The following is a 21,072-nucleotide window of genomic DNA, read 5'->3' on the forward strand; positions in this document are numbered from 1 at the left end:
TGTGTAGGAGAGCTTTCAGAGGGAGACAGGAAGACAAGGGGACCATGTAAGAGGCAGCCAGTGCTATAAAGAGGTGCTGAAGGCCTGGGCCAAAGGAAATGAAGGATGGCTGAAAAATTTAAAGACTTCCCCAAACTTAAAGGTACCCCCAGTGATACTGTTTTCTCTCATCTTAGCAAACTCTTTTCAGTGCAAAGGTACAACTTGATACTCTACACCAACTATCCAGTTTTCTGAATTTCCAAAGTTGAATGTGTTTTCTGGGTGAATTTGTGTACTAACTTGTTAAAGTCATTTTCTGCTTGTTATTTTAGACATCTACTGGTATGCTTTTTTGTTTCTTTTTTGAGAAATCAAAGTACTAGCTGTATTGGTCAGGGCAGGCTAAGCTGCTATAACAAATAATACCTCCTTTCCCATTCACTATGTTGTCGCATCACTATCCATTTCCAGAACTTTATCATCATCCCAAACAGAAACTCTACCCATCTATACTAATAAAAGGGTAATATGCTAATTAGACCTGATAGACCAGACATCTTTTGGTTATCCGGTCCTCCTTCCAGACAAAGCCATAGGTGGGGGGCGGGGGGGGGGGGGCGGGGCAAGGCAGAGGTGGCTAGGGGCGATCAGGCCGGCAGGGGAGCAGTTAGGGGCGATCAGGCAGGCAGGCAGTGGGGTTAGGGCCGATCAGGCAGGCAGGCAGAGGCAGTTAGGGTTGATCAGGCAGGCATGCAGAGTGGTTAGGGGCAATCAGGCAGGCAGGCAGGCAGGTGAGCAGTTAGGAGCCAGCAGTCCCAGATTGCAAGAGGGATGTCCAACTGCCGGACATCCCTGAGGGGTCCCAGATTGGAGAGGGTGCAGAACGGGCTGAGGAGCCCCCTTCCCCCACATGAATTTCATGCACTGGGCCTCTAGTTAAGCAATAACCCCCCATCTTCCCTCCTCCCTGCCCCTGCTAATCTCTATTCTACTTTCTGTCTCTGAATTTCAGTATTCAGGTTTTGGTGGAATCATACAGTGCTTGTCCTTTCATGTCTGGCTTATTCCCTTAGTATAATGCTTTGAAGGTTTACCCATGTTGTAGCATGTATCCGAACTTCATTCCTTTTGATATCTAAATAATATTCCATTGTATGTACCACATTTGGTTTGTCTGTTCAGCAGTTAGTGCACACTTCAGTTGTTTTCATCTTTTGGCTATTGTGATTTTCCCTTTATTTTAATCCAGACCTCACTTCATCACTTCGTCCTTTTCCCTTTTTATTTGCATAAATGAGATGTTGTATTTTCATTGCTGTGAGGGTTATTTTCGCTGGAGGGTTGCTACTCTGTGATAAAGTTATGCTAGTAACGGAATTTATGCAGCCAACAAACATTTATGAAGAGTCTCCTTTGTGCTTGGTACTAAGGATACAGAGATGAATAATGCAACAACCCAACTCTCAAGGAGCTTTGAGTTTAGTAAGGGAAACAGATGTAAGTAAATAATTGCAGTGCCAGGTCCCAGATATGGGAGGGACGCAAAGAGGAGAGGACTGGCTCAACCCAGAAAGGCCAGAGGAGGTGAAACAAGTTACACGTTTGTTTTGAAGGAAGGGGGGCGAGGGGGGGGGGGACCAACGAGGGACAAATAGCAGAAGAGAGATCAAGCAAGCCAGTAGCTCTTTGAGACTTTCTTGTGTGGACAGTTAAAGCCAGTGGGGGCTTCAGGCAAGGGGCTGATATGATCACTTGTCAATCTAAAGATGATTCTAGCAAGAATGTAGAGAATAGTCTAAGGTGGATAGCACTGGTTGCTGGGAGAATAGGTAAGGAGTAGTCTAACCAAGAGGGGTGATAAAAGGTGCAACAAGGGCGTGTGAACTGGATGGAAGGAAGTTATTAAATGGACAGAAACCATCAGAATTATGGACCACCTCCCTATGAGGGTTAAGAAAAGAGCCTATTCTAGAATGAAACCCATGTTTGTGCTTGGTATCTTTAACCTAAACAGGTCAAATAGGTTTCTAGAAAAAGAAAGAAAAATCTCAGTTTGAGGTATGTGAGTATGAGTTGTCCGTGGAAGATGCAGGTCGGAACTGGTAGGTAGCTGTGGCGTATACTTGATGCACCTCAGGAGAGGTTTGGGAGCCAGTATGATATAAGGCAGCAACTGACTATTTGAAAAATGGACCAATCGTAATACAAAGTCACTTCTCTTTCTAAAGGTGTCCCCACAATTCCAGTGAATATTAGGGAGGATTGTATTTATCTTTCTAAACAAGGCCCACATGAGCACAAAAACAGGATTCTTTTATGATATAAACTAGAGACCCGATGCCTGAAAATTCATGCAAGAGTAGGTTTTCCTTCCCCCAGCTGCCAGCACCGGCTTCCCTCCGGCATCCGGGACCCGGGCTTCCCTCCTCCGGCCGCCGGCAGGCACCCGGGACCGGTCTGGCTTCCCCCGGGCTGCCCATAGGCACCTGGGACCCGGCTGGCTTCCCTCCAGCCCCAGCTTCATCAGGAAGGACGTCCAGAATGATGTCCAGAAGGCGTCCAGTCTAATTATCATATTACCCTTTTATTATTATAGATACCATGAGCATTTAGTCAGACTATTCAGAATGAACTCAAAGTCCATACAGATTTGGGTCTTTACACCACTTTAACATCTAGGCGTCAGAAGGAGGACATTTTATAGATAGATCTGTTTCTGAAGCATAGACAGGCCTCTCCCAACCACTACATGCTTTACCATGTGTCTCTTTCCCAGAAGAACCCCGTAAAGAAGTACTGTTCTCCCATTTTCAGATGAGGAATTGGAGGCTCATGACATTAGGGAAGGTCTCAGCTCATAAGTGGCTGAGCCCTCATTTGAACCCAACTCTGACTCCAAATCCCTACATGTACTTTGTCTTGATCAGTAAAGTCATCAGGGTTAGTGTATTTCAGATGGGACAGGGTTAATGTGAGGCAAAAGATCCACACTGGATCGTTTCACCATGGAACTGAAATATTTACAGGTGAAATGATATGAAAGCTGGGATTAGATTTAACAGAGAGGAATAGGTGAGGATTTAGATCAGGGGTGGGGATCGCCGGCCCGTGGGCCGTACGAAGCCGGCAAAATCATCTGTTCTGGCCCTGCCAAGGCATTAGGGGTGAGATAATTAAATGTTTGACCAAATATAGCAGGCTAATTTTTAAGTTGATCATTTTGTAAGACCAGAGAATGATGTTATAAATATCCAAATGGCCCTTGGCCGAAAAAAGACTCCCCACCCCTGGTATAGATTGGTGTTGAGTTGATAATAGTTGAAATTGGGTGAGCGATACATTAGATCATTCTCGCTGATATTTTTTATATATTGCAAAATAAAAGGGGTTTGGAAGTCTTTGGATAAAATAAATGCAAAGATGGCATTTTTTTCAAAATCAGTTGTTTATGTTTGGCACATCGTTTGTGTTTTGGATTACCTATGTCTGAGTTCCTCTGTATTCATATCAATGACACTGCACAAGGGAATAGACACCGTCTGGGTGCTGTGTTCCATTAGTTCAGCACCCTCTTAAACACAAAGGGAGCTGGATATGGCCCACCCCTCATACCGCGCTCTCCCTAGCAGCTGCGACACCTTACCTACTGGCCGTGAGTGCCCGGAGTGCTGGGCAGGCACTCCCTCCACAAGGGAACAGTTGTGGGAAAAGACAACAGTTGAGTTTGAAGAATGCTGCCATTTTGGATGTGAACTCCAAGCTTACCCATTCTTACCCTGTTAGCTCTGTAAACATGGGAAGTAGGTGGCAACAGCACAGTCTTTTTTTTTTTCCTATTTGTGGATGCAGCCATTTCTCATCCGTCAGGATGTAAAGAGGTCCCTGTACCCTGAGACAGACCCAACCTACACATCCAGTGGGGAAATTCGATGAAATTTTTAAACCCATAAGTATTTGAGGAGCTAGAGTCATTTGTGAAAAGTAAATGCATAAAAGGATATTATATAAAAGCATACTCGGTAAATAAAGGGACATTTTTTTTTTCATTTGAAATGTTTCATGTAAGGGCTAGAGCATTTAATTGCCATAGAGCATTGCAAGTTTCGTTTGAAGAAAATTTGAAAGGAGTTTGGTTTTCCTATTTGTAGGTCAAGCGGTACCATTTGTAAACATTAAGAACCATGATTGTTCCTTAATGTATAATCGTTTATAAACCATAGGAAAGAGTGAAATCACTGCCCAAGTGAGGCCAGGCAACAATCTTTCTTGATGGTAAAGAGACTGTCAGTCTCTACTTATGTGTATATCTTATGCCTGGCCTCCCAAGGAAATATACCCAAAGATATGGTGTGGTTGTGTCCAGGACTACTGCGCCTAACATTTGGCTGCCTCTGTGTTATTCTGAGTTGTAATTTTCCATGTCATATAAATTTGTAATAATTCTTAATATGATAGTTTCAGCGAACAAACATTCTGCTTGCTGCATTTCTTCTGAGTGAGTAATTCCCTGACAACTACCAGATCTTGGCAGAAGCGAACCTGGTCATAAGTTATGCTCCACTTTCAGTGTGGTGAAATCTATGATGCGTAACACAGTGTCTTTGAATTCAGACGCTGATTTTCCTAAAGGAAATTTGGGAGGAGAAATGAAAGGAAATGAAATACTCGAATTTAGGAGCAGAACTAATGTATTATTACAAGACTTAAGAATACATAAACACTAGTGATGAAGTCATTTCTTCGAAGTGGAAGGCCATGCACCATTTGCCCTCTGTCTCTGCGTGGCTGGATTGTGGTTTAAGAAGCTCTGTGAACCTCAGTGATGGAAGGGGTTAAAGCCTGTGGAATCAAAGTGTGAGGCAACCAGGGACCAGGTTGGCTTCCATTAACAGCCAGCCTAATCTAACTGAAAGGATTGGGAAGTCTGTCTTTTTTGGAAAACATCAAGGCTCTTCCGAGTAACCAGCAATGTGACTTGACCACACTGTTCATTAATGGGGGTTTGGACGGCCACCACGGCTGTCTGCCAGCCCCAAACTGCGGTAACTCTCTCCAGCAAGCTCGCGGAGGTTATGTCATCTTCGCTCAGCCGGCCCAACACTTTTTCCATCTGCAAAAATACGGAACATGGTTGCTGATTTTACTCTCTCCAAAGAGAGAAGTCGGCTAAGTTGTTGCTTTTTATTTAAAGAATATATGTTAATTGGCACTTTAAAAATCTGTTAAACTAAGCATGTTTAGTGTAATCAGTCGCTAGCTTCTTAAAAGGACCAAGGGCAGAGGGCAGAGATTTTAGGCCGGTGTGTTAGAAGCTTGATAGATGTTCCAATAGGGAAACGATGCTCCAACCAGGACTTCTTTTCCTCAGGGGTGACTTAAAAGGTATCATTTGCAATGTAGTTTCCGCATGTACTAAGTTTAGTAATAGGATAATTACCGTATAGGAAGAGCTGATGTGTGCACAATGATTTAATCTCTCTTGTAGGCTGCCCTCATTTCCTGTTCTCTTGCTAAGTTTTTACTAAGGTACTCCTGCTGAAACAATTTCCCAGTTACACTCAGAGCATGCTAAAAAAAAATATCAGAGAATCTCCCTTAATGGTTATACTATCTATTTTATGTTTTTCCTTTGCCATTCATAAGGTTTTAAAAAAAGACATCTTCTATTATTATTTTAAAGGTCTCTGGGGAACAAGGCTTATGGAGGAAAGCAACACGAACCGAGAGAAGTACCTGAAAAGCGTTTTGCGGGAGCTGGCCACATACCTCCTTTTTCTCATCGTCCTGTGCATCTGTAAGTAGAACAGTTCCTTCCAGTAAAGGAAAAGGCGTGGGAGTATGGGACCCGTCAACATCATAATTGAAAGGAATCGTGTATGCACCACAAGGGTTAATTCAGAAGGTCTCTGCTCTGTTTTCAATTCCAATTTAGAATTTGGTAAAACTCTCTTCTCTGGTAAACATTAATTAAAATTCAGGATTATCTGATTGGCCAGTTCATTGCCAGTTGTGACCATTTTCACTCTGAGATGCAAGTGGTAACCTGCCACATACCTTCTAAGTAAAAGGTTTTTTTGCATTAGATTTCTTAACAATAATTAGCAAAATGACTTCCCAAATGTAACTCTGAGAAAATACAAATAATGTCACCTAATATTGCTTTTATGGATATATGTAATATAGTCCCTTTCTTTCATATTTAATATGTGGTGTGAGTGCCTTCATTCTTCAAGAATCACCAGATTTTTACTGTACAGGAAACTTACTGCAGACCGATCTCTTTATTTTTTTCTCTTTTCTTTAGTATGTCCCTGCATCCTCTGGGAGGGGAGGGAAGCCTTAGCCAGAAATGAGTCTTAGAAACCATTTTCCTTAAAGAGCCAGTCAGTGGAGTTATCCTTTGAATTAAAGGGTATTGGATGATAGAGTTCTATAGTGTCCCTTCTAAAGCCCTTTATGAGAACAGATAAGGAAACAGATTTGTGACCACCAAATCTCTTGCTATACTCCTCCAGAAAAAGAGTTTATTCTTATAGTGTACACTTGGAAATGCTTAAAAATCCACACCAACCTTAGAAAGAGGCCCCTTTTATGTAAATGGAAAGAATAAAAATGTAATCAGTACTTTAATAATGCCATTCTTATTACATTAAAATTGACCCCCTTGAATGTAATTGACTAAGTGCTGCAAGCTTCCTTAAAAACAATTTTTATTTACTAGATTTAAAAAAATAAAAATAAGAAGATTTGTAAGTTGAACATAAAAGGTTAAAGAAACATCAACGTTTCAATATTTATAATTTTAAGAAATTGAATCTTGATTTATTTCATATCGCCACACTGCTTCTTACTAATACTAGTAAGCTCTTAATGAGCTTTAGCAGGGTGTGACTTCTTCTTACATTTTCTGAAATTTTGCCTATCCAACTGGAAATTTAAGAAAAAATAAGTTATTTAAGCTAAAAAGTATGTCTATATGAACAACATCCATCTAATCCATCTTCTTGTTTTTTTCTTACTAATTATAAGTTATTTGTTAGGTAGGAATGTCTCATTACTTTTTTAAATCTTTATTGTTGAAAGTATTACATATGTCCCCTTTTCCCCCATTTACCCCCATATAGCCCACCCCAGCCCCCACCCCAGGCCTTTACCACCTATTGTCTGTGTTTATGGGTTAAGCATATATGCATACAAGATCTTTGGTTGATCTCTTCCCACCCACCCACCCCCACCTTCCCTCTGAGATTCCAGTCTGTTCCATGCTTCTGTGTCTCTAGATCTATTTTGTTCAACTGTTTATTTTGTTCATTAGATTTCACATATGAGTGAGATCATGTGATACTTGTTTTTCTCTGACTCGCTTATTACCCTTAGTACTCTTCAGGTCCCTCCATGCTGTTTCAAAGGGTAAGAGATTATTTTTTATTGCTGCATAGTATTTCATGGTATAAATGTACCACTGCTTTTTATCCACTTGTCTACTAATGGGCACTTGGGCTATTTCCAGATCTTAGCTATTGTAAATTGTGCTGCTATGAACATAGGGGTGCATATATTCTTTCTGATTGGTGCTTCAGGTTTCTTAAGATATATTCCTAGAAGTGGGATCACTGGGTCAAATGACAGTTCCATATTTAATTTTTTGAGGAAACTCCATACTGTTTTCCATAATGGCTGTACCAGTCTGCAATCCCACCAGCAGTGTACTAGGGTTCCCTTTTTTCCACACCCTCACCAGGATTTGTTATTTGTTGATGGTAACCATTCTGAGAGGTGTGAGGTCATACCTCATTGTTTAAATTTGTATCTCTCTGATGATCATTGATTTTGACTATTTTTTCGTATGTCTCTTGACCATTGGTATGTGAACTTTGAAGAAGTGTCTATTTAGGTCCTTTGCCCATTTTTTAATTGGATTGTTTGTCTTCCTTTTGATAAGTTATATGAGTTCCTTATATATTTTGAATATTAACTCTTTATCAGATGTATCACTGTCAAATATGTTCTCCCATACAGTGGGCTCCCTTTTTGTTTTGTTGATGGCTTCTTTTGCTGTGGAGCAGCTTTTTATTTTTATGTAGTTCCATTTGCTTCTCTCTTTCTCTCTCTCTCTCTTTCTCTCTCTTTCTAGTTCTTCTCATACAGCAGTCCCTTTAGCATTTCTTGCAGTGCTGGTTTGGTGCTGATTAACTCCTTTAGCTGCCCGCCCCCCTCCCCCTTTTTTCCCCCCCAGAAGCTCTTTATTTCACCATCTATTTTGAATGATAGCCTTGCTGGATATCGTAATCCTGGTTTCAGATTCTTGCTTTTCATTATCTTGAATACTTCATGCCATTCCCTTCTGGCCTGTAGAGTTTCTGATGAAAAATCAGCTGACAGCCTTATGGGAGCTCCTTTGTAGGTAACAAATTGCTTTTTTCTTGCTGCCTTTAAGATTCTCTCTTTGTCTTTAATTTTGGGCATTTTAAATATGATGTGTCTGGGCATGGGCCTGTTTGGGTTCTTCTTGCTTGGGACTCTCTGTACCTCCTGCACTTGCATGACTTTGCATATGCATGAGATCATGCGATACTTATCTTTCTCTGACTCTTATTTCACTTAGCATAATACTCTCCAGGTCCCTCCAGGTTAGGGAATTTTTCTGCCATTATTTCTTCAAACATGTTCTCTATCCCTTGCTCGCTTTCTTCCCCTTTTGGCACACCTATTATGTTTCATGTTGTCCCACAGCTCCCTTAAGCTGTCCTCCTGTTTTTTTTATTGTTTTTCATTTTTAGTTCTCTGATTGAGAGATTTTTTTCTACCCTGTCTTCTAATTCACTGATCCAACCTTCAGCTTCCCCTAATCTTCTGTGTATTCCTTCCATTGTGTTCTTTATTAGTGCTATGTCATTCTTCATAGTTACCATATCTTTTCTCAGGCTGTTGAGCATCTTTGCCATCATTATTTTGAACTCTACGTCTATCGTCATTTCATTTATCTCTTCTTCTGGAGAATTCTCTTGTTCTTTCATTTGGGGCTAGTCTTTTTGTCTTTCAATTTTTGCTGTTTGTCTGGGTCTGAGCCTGTGTATTAAGTAAATCTGTTGCAACTCCCAATCTCTAGTGCAGGATAATGTCAAACACTGTGACTGGCTCTGTTTGAAGCTATCATCAATCCATAGCTTGTGGCTCCCTCTGCTGGGGCTGTGTTCCTTTGGAAAGGATCAGAATGTGCTCCAGTATCTGCTTTTCCTAGCCCCAGGCCTCAGATTACATCAGGCAAAGACTCAAAGCCTCCAGAGACCCACCTCTGCCTGTAGTCCCATTGACACTCAGTTCTTATTAGCCTCAGGCTATTGACCACAAGGTGGGGCAAGAGGTCTTCCAACAGGGTTGGGCAACTGCCTTCCCCCAAGGCAAATACCACCTGGATAGCAGCTCACTGGAGAAAGATGTCCTCTGCAGAGTGAGGGATTGACTCAGCATAGGAAACTGGGGTGGCTGCCCTCTGAGCTCCAATTCCAGAGCCCCCAAACCTGGCTTCTGCTCACACAGCTCCAGTCCACTCTGCTCTCCCTCTTCCGGAGCCCAAGGTGAGTGGCTACACATGAAATTTTGTATGTTACCCTTTAAGAGGGTGCCTGCATTTCCATCCATCTCTCACTAGCAGACAGCAACCCTGCTGCTTTTCACAGTCAGATGTTATGTGGGTACCTTTCTCAGTTCTGGTGCTCTGGGCTGGGGATCCCAGCTTGGGGTTTAGACCCCAGAGTTCTTAGTGGGACTCCCCCACAGCTGAGATATCCCTCTAGAACTTCAGCTGCTGCCTGTGGGAGCTCGGCCAGCCCTCTCGTGCCTCTGCCCTTCCTACCAGTCTCTATGTGGTCTCCACTTCCCTTCCTTGGTTATCAGGATTCTCTCCAGATAGTCTTCAGTTGATTTATCAGGGTGGCTTTTCTGTATTTTAGTTGGTTGGTTAGTTTTTGTTTTTTGTGAGGGTTTTTGTGTTTGGTTTGGGGGTTTCTGTGTGTTTTGTTTTGTGGCTTAAAACAACAGAAATTTATTTTTTCACAGATCTGGATGCTAGAGGTCCAAATCAAGGTGCCTGCACCATCCTCCCTCTGAGACCTGTAAGGGAATCCTTCCTTGCCTCTTCCTGGCTTGTAATAGTTTGCGGGCACTCCTTGGTGTCCTTGGCATGTAGCTCCATCATTCCAGTTCTCCATCATCAGAGGGCCAGCTCCCTGTGTCTCTGTTCCTTCACATGGCCATCTCCTTATAAGGACACCTGCCTGGTGGAGTCTTCATTTTAGGGATTTACTAATGTTCCCTTTGATAACCTAGCATATTACTAATTTTTGTAAATGTTCCATGAATATTTAAAAAAGACCATGCGTAGCTGAAACCATTTTGGCTCAGTGGATAGAGCGTCAGCCTGTGGACTGAGAGGTCCCAGGTTCGATTCCGGTCAAGGGCATGTACCAGGGTTGCGGGCACATCCCCAGTAGGAGATGTGCAGGAGGCAGCTGATTGATGTTTCTCTCTCATCGATGTTTCTAACTCTCTATCTCTCTCCCTTCCTCTCTGTAAAAAATCAATAAAATGTATAAAAAAATAAATAAAAATAAAAAAATAAAAAAGACCATGTGTAAATAAATGCACCAAATTACATTAATTAAATGTACATTAAATTACATTTTCAATTAAAATCCCTAATATCCCAGGACAATTTTTGTCTACTTTATCAAAGATTGATAGGATATAAATTTAAGTTTCCAACTACAATTGTAGTTTTGGTATTTCCCTTTATATTACTAGAAGGTATTGCTCTACATATCTTGATGTTGTTATTCAATACATAAAAGGTTATTACAGTTAAATTATTGTATATGGTATTATTTATAAAATAACTTGTTTATTTAACTCAATACTCACTTTATAATCTTCTTTGTCAGATGATTATGCCACTTACAAATTTTAAAAAGTATTTTATTCCTAATATATGTCTAATACATATTTTCTTTTTTTATATATATATATTTTATTGATTTTTTACAGAGAGGAAGGGAGAGAGACAGAGTTAGAAACATCGATGAGAGAGAAACATCGATCAGCCGCCTCCTGCACATCTCCCACTGGGGATGTGCCCGCAACCCAGGTACATGCCCTCGACCGGAATCGAACCTGGGACCCTTCACTCCGCAGGCCGACGCTCCATCCACTGAGCCAAACCGGTTTCGGCCTGATACATATTTTCTCATTCCTTTATTTTTCAGTTCCTTTTGAGTGGGTCTCATAAAAATTCTACGGATGCAATTTAAAAAATTTTTATAAACCAATATTTAATAAGACTTTGTCATCTAGTGAGTTTAACCTCTTCACATCTCATGCTTTTGTCAGATTTTTGTCATCTCTTTTTTCCCCTCTCTTTTTATGCTTTCCTGTTAATTTTCCTTTTGGAAATTTCTTCTTTGCTTTTTATTCTAATGATTTGGAGTTTGTTCAGTACAATTGCCTTTATTTGCTTTAGTATTTGAGCTTATATTTTTCACAATATTAAGAATAATATAGTATCTACTGCCTATTTGAAATGAGAGCATATTTTTCAGACAGTTTTGGTTCATTTACATGCTGATTAATTGGTGATACTATGATGATATTTTTTTATTCTGGCTTACTTTATGGAAATGAAACTTGGGAGCTAAGACCAAGTAGCAGAAGAAATATATGCACATAGGATATACATATGTCCTTTACATTATATTTTTTAATATTCTCCTCTCCTTTCTAGTCCTCATTTAAGGTTACCTATTTTATACTGTAATTTTTTTTCTTCACAATTTAGTTAATTTAAGGAGTGAATGTTGCCTTCTAAATGGGCTTTCTTCATCAGGTACTGAAAGCAGAAATGATATAACAGTCTTATATTTCTACTGCATTTGGTAGTATGCAAAATGTCTTTATATACATCTCTCCAGTTGAACTACGCAAAAGCTCTAGATGTTATTATTCCCATTTTCTAGATAATTAAACTGAAGTTCAGAAAAGTTAAGTAGTTGGCCGAGAGCCCAAGACACTGAGACCCACAACATAGAGGGAGACATTCAAGATGAAGCAATGTGAAAACTCAAACCCAAATCATTCTTACTTCAAATACAGGGGTCCCTTAGGTACAGCTTAGATGGACTCATGGTGCAGCTGACTCCTAGACTCTGTGGAGATGTCACTCAAAGATATCCCACAGACCAGACCAGGGCCTGGCATAAGGAAGAGACTGGGATAATGTTTGCTGATTGATTGAATAATCATACCCCCAAAGCTAGATGGCATTGTTTCTCTGAATATCCAGCAGGAGGCGCTACATAGTCAAGGGGATCTGTCACTTTCCTTCAATGAAGCCATTAAATTCCATGCAGGTCCTCAGAATTTCAAAACCAAAATTGAAAATACAAGAAAATAAAGGAGATATATATTTTAAATCATTGGCTAAAATCTATGTACATATGTAACTATACCATTTTTATGAATCAAGAAATTTAAGTAATTTGTCAAAATTCTTATATTAGCAACAACAAAAAATCCAAAATGATCTGTATTAATCAATCAATTCAATGCAAATTCCAATTTTAAGTTAATTTAGAAAAATAAACATTTATTTAGTTGGCCTTGGGGAGCCTTCACTACTACCCTTAAGCATCATATCAGCTTTGTTCCCTGGACTGACTCTGTTCCACAGAAGGCCTTTGTAGAATTCATTGTACCTTGTCCGTCCCTCTGTGGGGCTGGGAAGGCAGTGCTCTCTGCCCAGGAATCTCTGAGCTCCTCTTCTTTAGGGCAGAGATCACATCCTACTCATCTTCATGTTCAACACCTTATTCCGTAACTGTGAATGGATTACAAGTCTGCTCCAGTACAGTTTTTGAAAGGCAGCAGGTCATGTAACACTTAACGAGGAGTGTTCTTGTCCTAATTAGCAAGTCAGAGGATGATAGGTGGGGAAGCCTAGCTGAGGAGACTGGAAAACGTTCCTCCCCCTCTAACTACAGACACACGCCATGTGGATTAGGTGTGTTTCCTGCTCCCATGGCTGCTTGACATGGACTCTCAGACACACTTTTGTTTAGATCACTATTATCCACTCCTCTCTTTTAATAATCTAAATTTTCTATGATGCTCCAGTGGGAAAGGAATTATGTGAGAGAGAGGTTTTACTAAATAGCATTTAATCCCAAATCCTTTTTAAATGCATTTTATGAAGCCTGAGATTATTATAGAATCAGGTAAGATTCACCTGCTAAGTGTTGAGAACTGTGGTCAAAAGAAGTATAAAATGTGTTTCCTCTGGAAGCTTTGTATCTGCTAATTATAGGAATTATAGCATATTACACCTGCAATCATTAGAGTCCAGAATAAGATAGTACTCATTAAAGTGCTGACAGTTTTAATAGATATGTTATAACAATCTGATTAAGAAGGATGAACCACTGTTATTGGACATTTAAGCGTCAGCCACTGAATTAGATAATTTTTAGTTATTATTTTTATTTAAGCACCAAAAAATCCTATGGAATAGCTCATTATCCTCATCTTACAGAGAACTTAAGCTCAGAAAGTTTCAGCAACTTGCACAGGTTACATAGCAAGTAAGAGGCACAACCAAGATTCAAACCCTAATCTGTGACCTGCTAAGCCTATACATTACCTTCCCACTCCCTCCAGGACTTTTCAGAATGGGCCGGTAAAATCAGCCAGTCCTGGTGGCTGGGAGGGAGCTTGAGTTTAGAGGGTTTCATACAGGATTTGATAGGTGAGAGCTAGATGTGACTGTGCCTGTCAGCATCCTGAAGGGGCAGAGGTGAAAACCTTGAAGTGGTAGCTAAAGAAAGTTTAATGAAGTGACTATTTACAGAGGTGTGGTGGAGTGGTGGAGACCCACAAGGGGAAGTGAGACACTCAGGAAAGGTTCTCACCTCCAGGCTGGAGGAAAAGGGGAGGGAATGGCATGGCATGAACCTAGTGTGGCTGTGGGAAAAAGAGTTTTCCCCAGTAGCCAGGGCCGAACTTCGAGAATCTCCTGACAGACTTCATCCAGGTGATGAGGGGATGGAGAGTAGGGGTGGAGGGAACAAGCTCAACTCTCTCTCTCCTCATGCCCCCAGACCTCCTGTTCAGCCCTATATTGGCAAGGGACCCAGTGTGGTATGGTCTATAGAGGTCAGCCTCAGGGCACGCACAGAGCAGGGAAAGAAGAATGGAGAGTTGATCTGGGAACAAGCGGAGATGGCCTGCCCGCGTTATTGCTGGGAGAGTCTGCGGCACGTGCACAGCCGTGGGCTGAGGAGCTCGGCGTGGCCTCTGCTGGGACCTGTGCAGATCAGCCTCCCAGAAGCGCTGAGAGATGAAGGCCAAGAAGCAGGTTGGAATCCCAAAATGTCAAGTAAAGGCGCCTGATCTTAATTCAGTGCTCGGTACTTAGTTTTATTTCACATGTCAATGTTAGTTTCTTTATTTTCTAAACCAGAGAACTAGGGAGTACGCAGGAATGGCAAAGGGAAGAAGACGAGGGTGTGTGCTGTCCACCGGGAATGTGGGAGTGAGGGCAGGTGCCTTCAGGGGCTCATCTGGCTCTCTCTGTGTTCCAGTGACCTATGGGATGATGAGCTCCAGTGTGTACTACTACACTCGTGTAATGTCACAGCTCTTCCTTGACACCCCCGTGTCCAAAACGGAGAAAACTAACTTTAAAACGCTTTCTTCAATGGAAGACTTCTGGAAGGTATTTACCAATGACTTTGAAAGTACCTCTTGGTCACTGAAAATTGTTCATTTAGTTCATAAGTTAAGTTTAGCAGCATTTGCAGGGCCTGCCATGTGGGTTGCTGGAAGTATGTAGCCTTGCACCATGCTGAGGGTTTCATGTCTCAACATATTTAATCGCCATAGTAACCATACAAGGTAAGTACTAACGTTCCTCAGGTTGTAAATGAATCTCAGTTTGGTTCAGAGGAATTCCCCATAGCCAGGGAGTAAGGAAAGTGGGCTTTATTCTAGCCTGAAGGACACTTCCTCACCAGGTTTATAATTCATGCAGTCATTCATGATTCAATAACTATCTGTTGAGTATCTCTTAGGATGTAAGGCCCATGGTGTAAAACTTAGTTGCTTTTTTCTTGCTTTTTTTTATTTTTTTTTATTTTTTGTGTCTTTGTTGATGATGGCAGGTACGCTAGACCAGTGCCTGCAGGCACGTTCTTTCAAAGATCTCTAATGTAAAATTAAACCCAGCCCTTCCCAAATTGTCACAGATTCCAGCATGGTGGAAGAGATAAGCAAGGAATGATACCATAGGAGAAACATCCAAGTAATCTGGAAGATATGGGGCTCAGAATCTACAAAAATTGTGTGTGAGGGGGCAGAAAGGGATTGGAAAGAAAATGATTATTTCTTCCTAAGGAGATACTTTCTAAAATTCTTATAAAACCCGGGGATCAGAGCTGCTTATTTTAAAGATAGAGAAAACTGGATCACAGGAACCTGTTCATTCTAAAGCCTGAAAATACTTGGCATCCAAAACCACACTTGCATAATATGAATATTTTCCTAGGCAAATCAGTTTATCTCTGTTGATCATCTGATAAGACACTGAGAATGGCTAGATGTCTTTCCCATAGGCAAACTAAAAAGAAACTTCTCACAGATACACAGAATTCAATGATAATAAATGCCAAGCTCTAAAAGCAGGGGTGAGCAAGGTTGGAGAGTTCACCATATAGAAAATAATCCAAACAATTAAAAGATCCACCAGGTGGCAGACTGGTAATCAAAACTATAGTCTTTTCCTTTCCAAACAAGTTTTGAAGCTTGATGATTAATTATTAACTTTTAATCAGGGAAAGTGAAATTGATCATGGCTGTGGGTTTATGTAAACAGCTCCCTCCACGCCCCCTACCTTCAGTCCTAAAGCAAAAATCAGAGTTTCCATTTAGTAAGCGCCCACTGTGTGCCTATTGTTCTGTGGAATGATACAGAGAAAATTAGCATGGCCCTACACAAGGATGACACTCAAATTTGTGAAGTGTTCTGTGGGGTTTTTTAAAAATATTTTTATTGATTTCAGAGAGGAAGGGCGAGGGAGAGAGAGAGACAGAAGAGATAGAAACATCAATGATGAGAGAGAATCACTGATTGGCTGCCTCCTGCACAGCCCCAACTGGGGATCGAGCCTGCAACCCGGCATGTGCCCTTGATTGGAATCGAACCTGAGACCCTTCAGTCCGCAGTCCGACGCTCTATTCAATAAGCCAAACCAGCTAGGGCTGTTCTGTGTTTTTTAAAAAGAAATGTACTGTTTTATGATAGATTTGAAATATCACATGCAATTTTAAAAATTAAAACTTTCATCAGTAGCACCGTAGCAATTAGGTAGCAGCAAACAAAACACTGCCAGACAAATATGTTGAAAAGCATTCACAGAAATGCATTGCACAAAGTTCATCTTGGATCTTTAAAAATAAAATAATATTCAAAATATTACTACCCCAACTCTCAGATTTAGTTGTATGTAGAAAAATTTAATTTATATATTTATTCTATAATATATAAAACATCTGTATACACTTTATCCATTTCAACTGCATAGACATTAGTTCCAATTCTAAAAAGACTGAAAAATGTGCTACTTAATGTAGCTTTTGTATGTTTGAAGACTGTTGTTTAATATGCATAAAACGTCAGAAAACCAGTCAACCAGTGTTTTATCTTTTTCTGAAAATACATTTATGGTACAAAAAAAAAGATCTTTACACAATAAAATTTAAAATTTTAAAACTTAATTTTTTTTTTTAAGTTAAAACATCTGTAACATTGTAAGTGCCTTGCAGATATCTCATTTTATAGAGTCTGCTAAATAAAATAGTCTAAATATTAAATATTAACGATAACCAAAGTGAGTCTCACAGGAATCTAGTGAGAATGACCAATAGTGATAATAAAAGGCAAATCTCAACTAAAGCCAGTAAAACGTGCTGCTTTAAGAAAAATTATAATCATAAAATGTAATGGTTTCATGGATTTGCCTCACTGGACACTTTCATTTGATAACCATTTGTGGAATAAAAACATAGGCCTCCAAAACCTAAAATATCAAAAGATTGGATTTATTGGTTTCTTTTTATACTGTGAAGTGAAAACTGCAGGGTAATCCCAATGGGTTGAGCCTCTTTGAGATGCGAGCATTCTGTTTGTATGTTTGTTGAGATCCAGACCATCCCCTTTCAAATCAATGTAGTAACTATGCAAAAGATGGACATTGACCTAGACGGTTTGGCTGAATGGATAGAGCATCGGCCTGCAGAGCAAAGCATCCTGGGTTTGATTCTGGTCAATGGCACATACCTTGGTTGCAGGCTCCTCCCCAGCCCGGGCCTTGGTTGGGGTGGATGCAGGAGGCAACCAATTGATATGTTTCTCTCACATCGATGTTTCTCTCTGTCTTTCTCTCTCTTTTCCACTGTCCCTAAAAATCAATAGAAAAATATCATTGGGCGAGGATTAACAAAAAGAAGATAATAATAATTTTTAAAGAAAATTTTAAAAAATGGACATTACCAGTGCAGGAGCCCAGGAACCCAGGCCTTACAACTAGCAAATGATGGAGTAAGATCCAACTTAAATCCCTCTGACAGCAAAACCTACCCTTGTCACTCTGCTGTGTTCACAGAGTACTACACTGTTGGTCATGCACACATTCCGGGAAGGAGCGAGGCAGCCACGGAGCTTGAAGCTTTTCAAAAATGTTCCCTGTGCTTTCAGTTCACAGAAGGTGCCTTATTGGATGGGCTGTACTGGAAGACACAGCCCAGCAACAGAACTGAAGCTGACAACCGAAGCTTCATCTACTACGAGAACCTCCTATTAGGGGTACCACGGATACGGCAACTCAAAGTCAGGAATGGATCCTGTTCTATCCCCCAGGACCTGAGAGATGAGATTAAAGAGTGCTATGATGTCTACTCTGTCAGCAGTGAAGACAGGGCTCCATTTGGTCCGAGGAATGGAACCGCGTAAGTGTCTGTGGCTCATGGCCCTGTGCCCTGGCCTCTCACCGACATTCATTCATTCATTCATTCGTTCATTCATTCATTCATTCATTCTCTGACTTCTTCACCTAAGAAGATGCCCTAACTGACTCTTCAATGCGTATATTTAAGGTTGTGGCCAAACCTTTGATTTCTCAAGTTTTCTCTACTTTTTACCCCCTTTCAGCTTCTAAATACATATTTTTCAAGAGGCTAAATCCCTGGCCGTATGGTCTATGAGAAAGAAGCTACTGGGCCTTTGGAGGTTTCTGATGCGATGCCTGCATCTTAATTTTATAGAGTCAGTAGTATCATCCGCTGGGTTATTTCTAGGAAATTTTCTGGTACAGAAGTTTTTTTTTTATGAGTGCTTAAAAATAAATTTTTGTTCAGAATGCAATTATTTAAAATGGATAATAAGCCTGTGGGGCAGTTTTTCTGTCTTCTCAAATGTGTTTATGATTTTGAGTGTGTATTTGTAATGTGCATATTTATAGTGAATTTATTTGGTGTGCTCTTTGGCAAGCATACCTAAAACATCTTGTGTATTAAGGGAGGACAGTCTTTCTTTTTAGAATTACTGTAGTTATCATAAAGAAATGAGGCCCAGCCAGTGTGGCTTTGTGGTTGGGTGTCAACCCATGAACCACGAGGTTGCTGGTTCGATTCCGGTCAGGGCACATGCCCAGGTTGCAGGCTCAATCCCTAGTGGGGGACGTATGGGAGGCAGCCAGTCAATGATGTTTCTCTCTCTTAGGTGTTTCTATTTCTGTTTCTCTCTCTCTAAAAGTCAATAAAAGTGAAACGTATTTAAACCTTAAAGAAAAGAAATGAGAACTCTCAGGTTTTCCTGTGGTGGGTACTGTCCTGGGTGAATTTCTATGGTAAGAATTGCCATCTAAGCTTTTCTAAGCTAATTCTGACCGTTCATCTGGATCCCTTTTCTGGCAACTGAGGCTCCCAGAATCCAGATTTGTTCATACACAGTGGGGGGAAAACACCTTTTCTGTGATCATATTCTTTGTCATACAATGCACACCCTATTTAATACCAGGGTCCACAAGAAATTAGTAAAAATCAGAGATTTAGAGTAAAGGGACTAAATACAAAAGACTTTTTTATGATAGTGATTTTCTTTTCCAATGCTCCTTTTTCTAGTTCCTGCAAAGCATATATGTGCCCTTAAACTATAGTACCTTATCCATTATTTAACTTTATCTCACGTCGTAAATAAGAGAAATGTGTGCAACCACGACTTTATGCCAGATGCTATTTAAGAAATGGTTTTATCCATCATCTCATCGGCTCTTCACAAAGCAACTCTGAAATAGGTATCATCTCCATTTTATATATGAAAAAACAGGCTCGCTTACCCATAGCTAGTACATGGAACCAAGCTGGGATTTAACCAGCCTGACCAAGGTCTGTGTTTTCTCCTTTCATGTGAGTTATGTTGTTAAGGTGGCTTCTTGCCGCCTGCACCTCCTCGTCAGTCTTCAGCTTCTTGGGAGCAAGGGCTCTATTTTGTTCACTGCTGTATTCTCAAACCCTGAATAGTGCCTGGACTGGAAAGATGCTCCGTAAGTGCCTACTGGGTGCATGGATGCATAAGTGATTTCCACTGAGTGTGGACTACTGAAGAGGATCTTCCTTATGTGTACCTAAGCTGCCCCTTGATCCTGCCATATTCTCAGGTTACTCCCATTTCTCCTTCCCTTCAACTCTAGACTTCCTGAAAGAATAGCCTTCACTGCCACCTCCACTGCCTTATTATTGATTCACCCCTCAAAGCTCAAAACCCTCGCTTTTGAGATCTCTCTTAGAAGCCACCAGTGACCTCCAGTTAACAAATCCACTGAACGAGTTCTCAGTCTTCATCCTAGTCAACCTCTCTGCAGAGTGTGCCAGTGTTGATAGCTTGTTCTTTTGACTTCTGTGAGTGACACTGAACTTGGGTTCTCTTAATTCTGTAACCCCCTTCTTTACTCGCCTGTCCTGTCTTACTCCAGGATTCTATATTCAGATCTGTTTTTCCTTTCTGTATACTCTTTCTTTATACTCATCCCCTTGAAATTCAGATGGTTTGCACTCTCATCTCTATTTGATGATTCATCATCTCTTCAACAAATATGCTGTCACCATGTGTCTGGCATGTTCCAGGCGAGGTCTTCCTTTTCTAGCAATGCCCCAGAGTAGCAGCAGTAAACAAAACAGAATCAAATGCCCTGTCTTCACAGAGCTTACATTCTAGGGATAGTAGACAAATCTATATTCTTTTATATGTCCCACCAGCTGCTATAGTTCAATATAGACATTTTGAACTATATTGGTTCAAAAGAAATACATAAGAACTTTGGACATGGACACGTCATGACCTATGTACATGTGGTGACTCAATTGCTAGTTTCAATATGCTCCAAACTGAACTCATCACTTTCTTACTAGATGCTCTTCCTTCTGTTGCTGGGACTACCATCTTCACATTATCCCCAAAGAGAGTACAGAGTCATTTTTGAGATATCCCCTGTCGCTTGCCCCTGTTTCCAAATCAGTTGGCAGGTTCTGTTGACAGTCACTGCAGTGGAGACACTGTCTGTCTTTCCTTCTCCTTCCCACCATCACTGCTCTGGTTCAGGCCTGATCACCTCTTGGTTACTGCAGGGACTGCTCACTGAGCTGAGCAGGGTTCCCAGGACCATCCCCAGGTCCAGTGACTCGCTGGAAGGATTCACAGCACTCAGCACATACTCATGTGCATGGCTAAGGTTTATTGCAGTGAAAGGATCATAAAGCGAAAACAGCAGAAGGTGCAGGCAGGCACATGGAACAAAGTTCAGACGAAACAAAGGGCAAGCTTCCAAAATCTCCTCCCAATAGCCTCACATTAGATGGTTTTCATCCCTCCAGCAACCACGTGTAACAACACGTGTGAAGTGCTTCTGCTCTTAGATACCCAAGGTGTTGCCTGGGTGCTGGTCACATAGGCACCCCCTGGCACATACCAAAACCCCAGACTCCCAGGAGGAA

The 21,072-nt window shown here is 40.9% G+C and overlaps 1 protein-coding gene and 1 pseudogene across 1 annotated transcript in view; both read left to right on the forward strand.

Moving 5' to 3' along the window:
* Positions 1–21,072, forward strand: part of PKD2 (polycystin 2, transient receptor potential cation channel) — a 58,355-nt gene that overhangs the window by 3,510 nt on the left and 33,773 nt on the right. The window contains exons 2-4 of the mRNA XM_036339300.1: positions 5,663–5,776; positions 14,610–14,743; positions 17,780–18,030. Coding sequence (XP_036195193.1) covers positions 5,663–5,776; positions 14,610–14,743; positions 17,780–18,030 — 499 coding nt within the window. The remainder of the gene's footprint in view (positions 1–5,662; positions 5,777–14,609; positions 14,744–17,779; positions 18,031–21,072) is intronic.
* LOC118661489 lies at positions 15,958–16,058 on the forward strand (annotated as a pseudogene).

The sequence above is a fragment of the Myotis myotis genome, unplaced genomic scaffold (genome assembly GCF_014108235.1).
Source record: "Myotis myotis isolate mMyoMyo1 unplaced genomic scaffold, mMyoMyo1.p scaffold_m19_p_1, whole genome shotgun sequence".
NCBI classification, from domain to species: Eukaryota; Metazoa; Chordata; class Mammalia; order Chiroptera; family Vespertilionidae; genus Myotis; species Myotis myotis.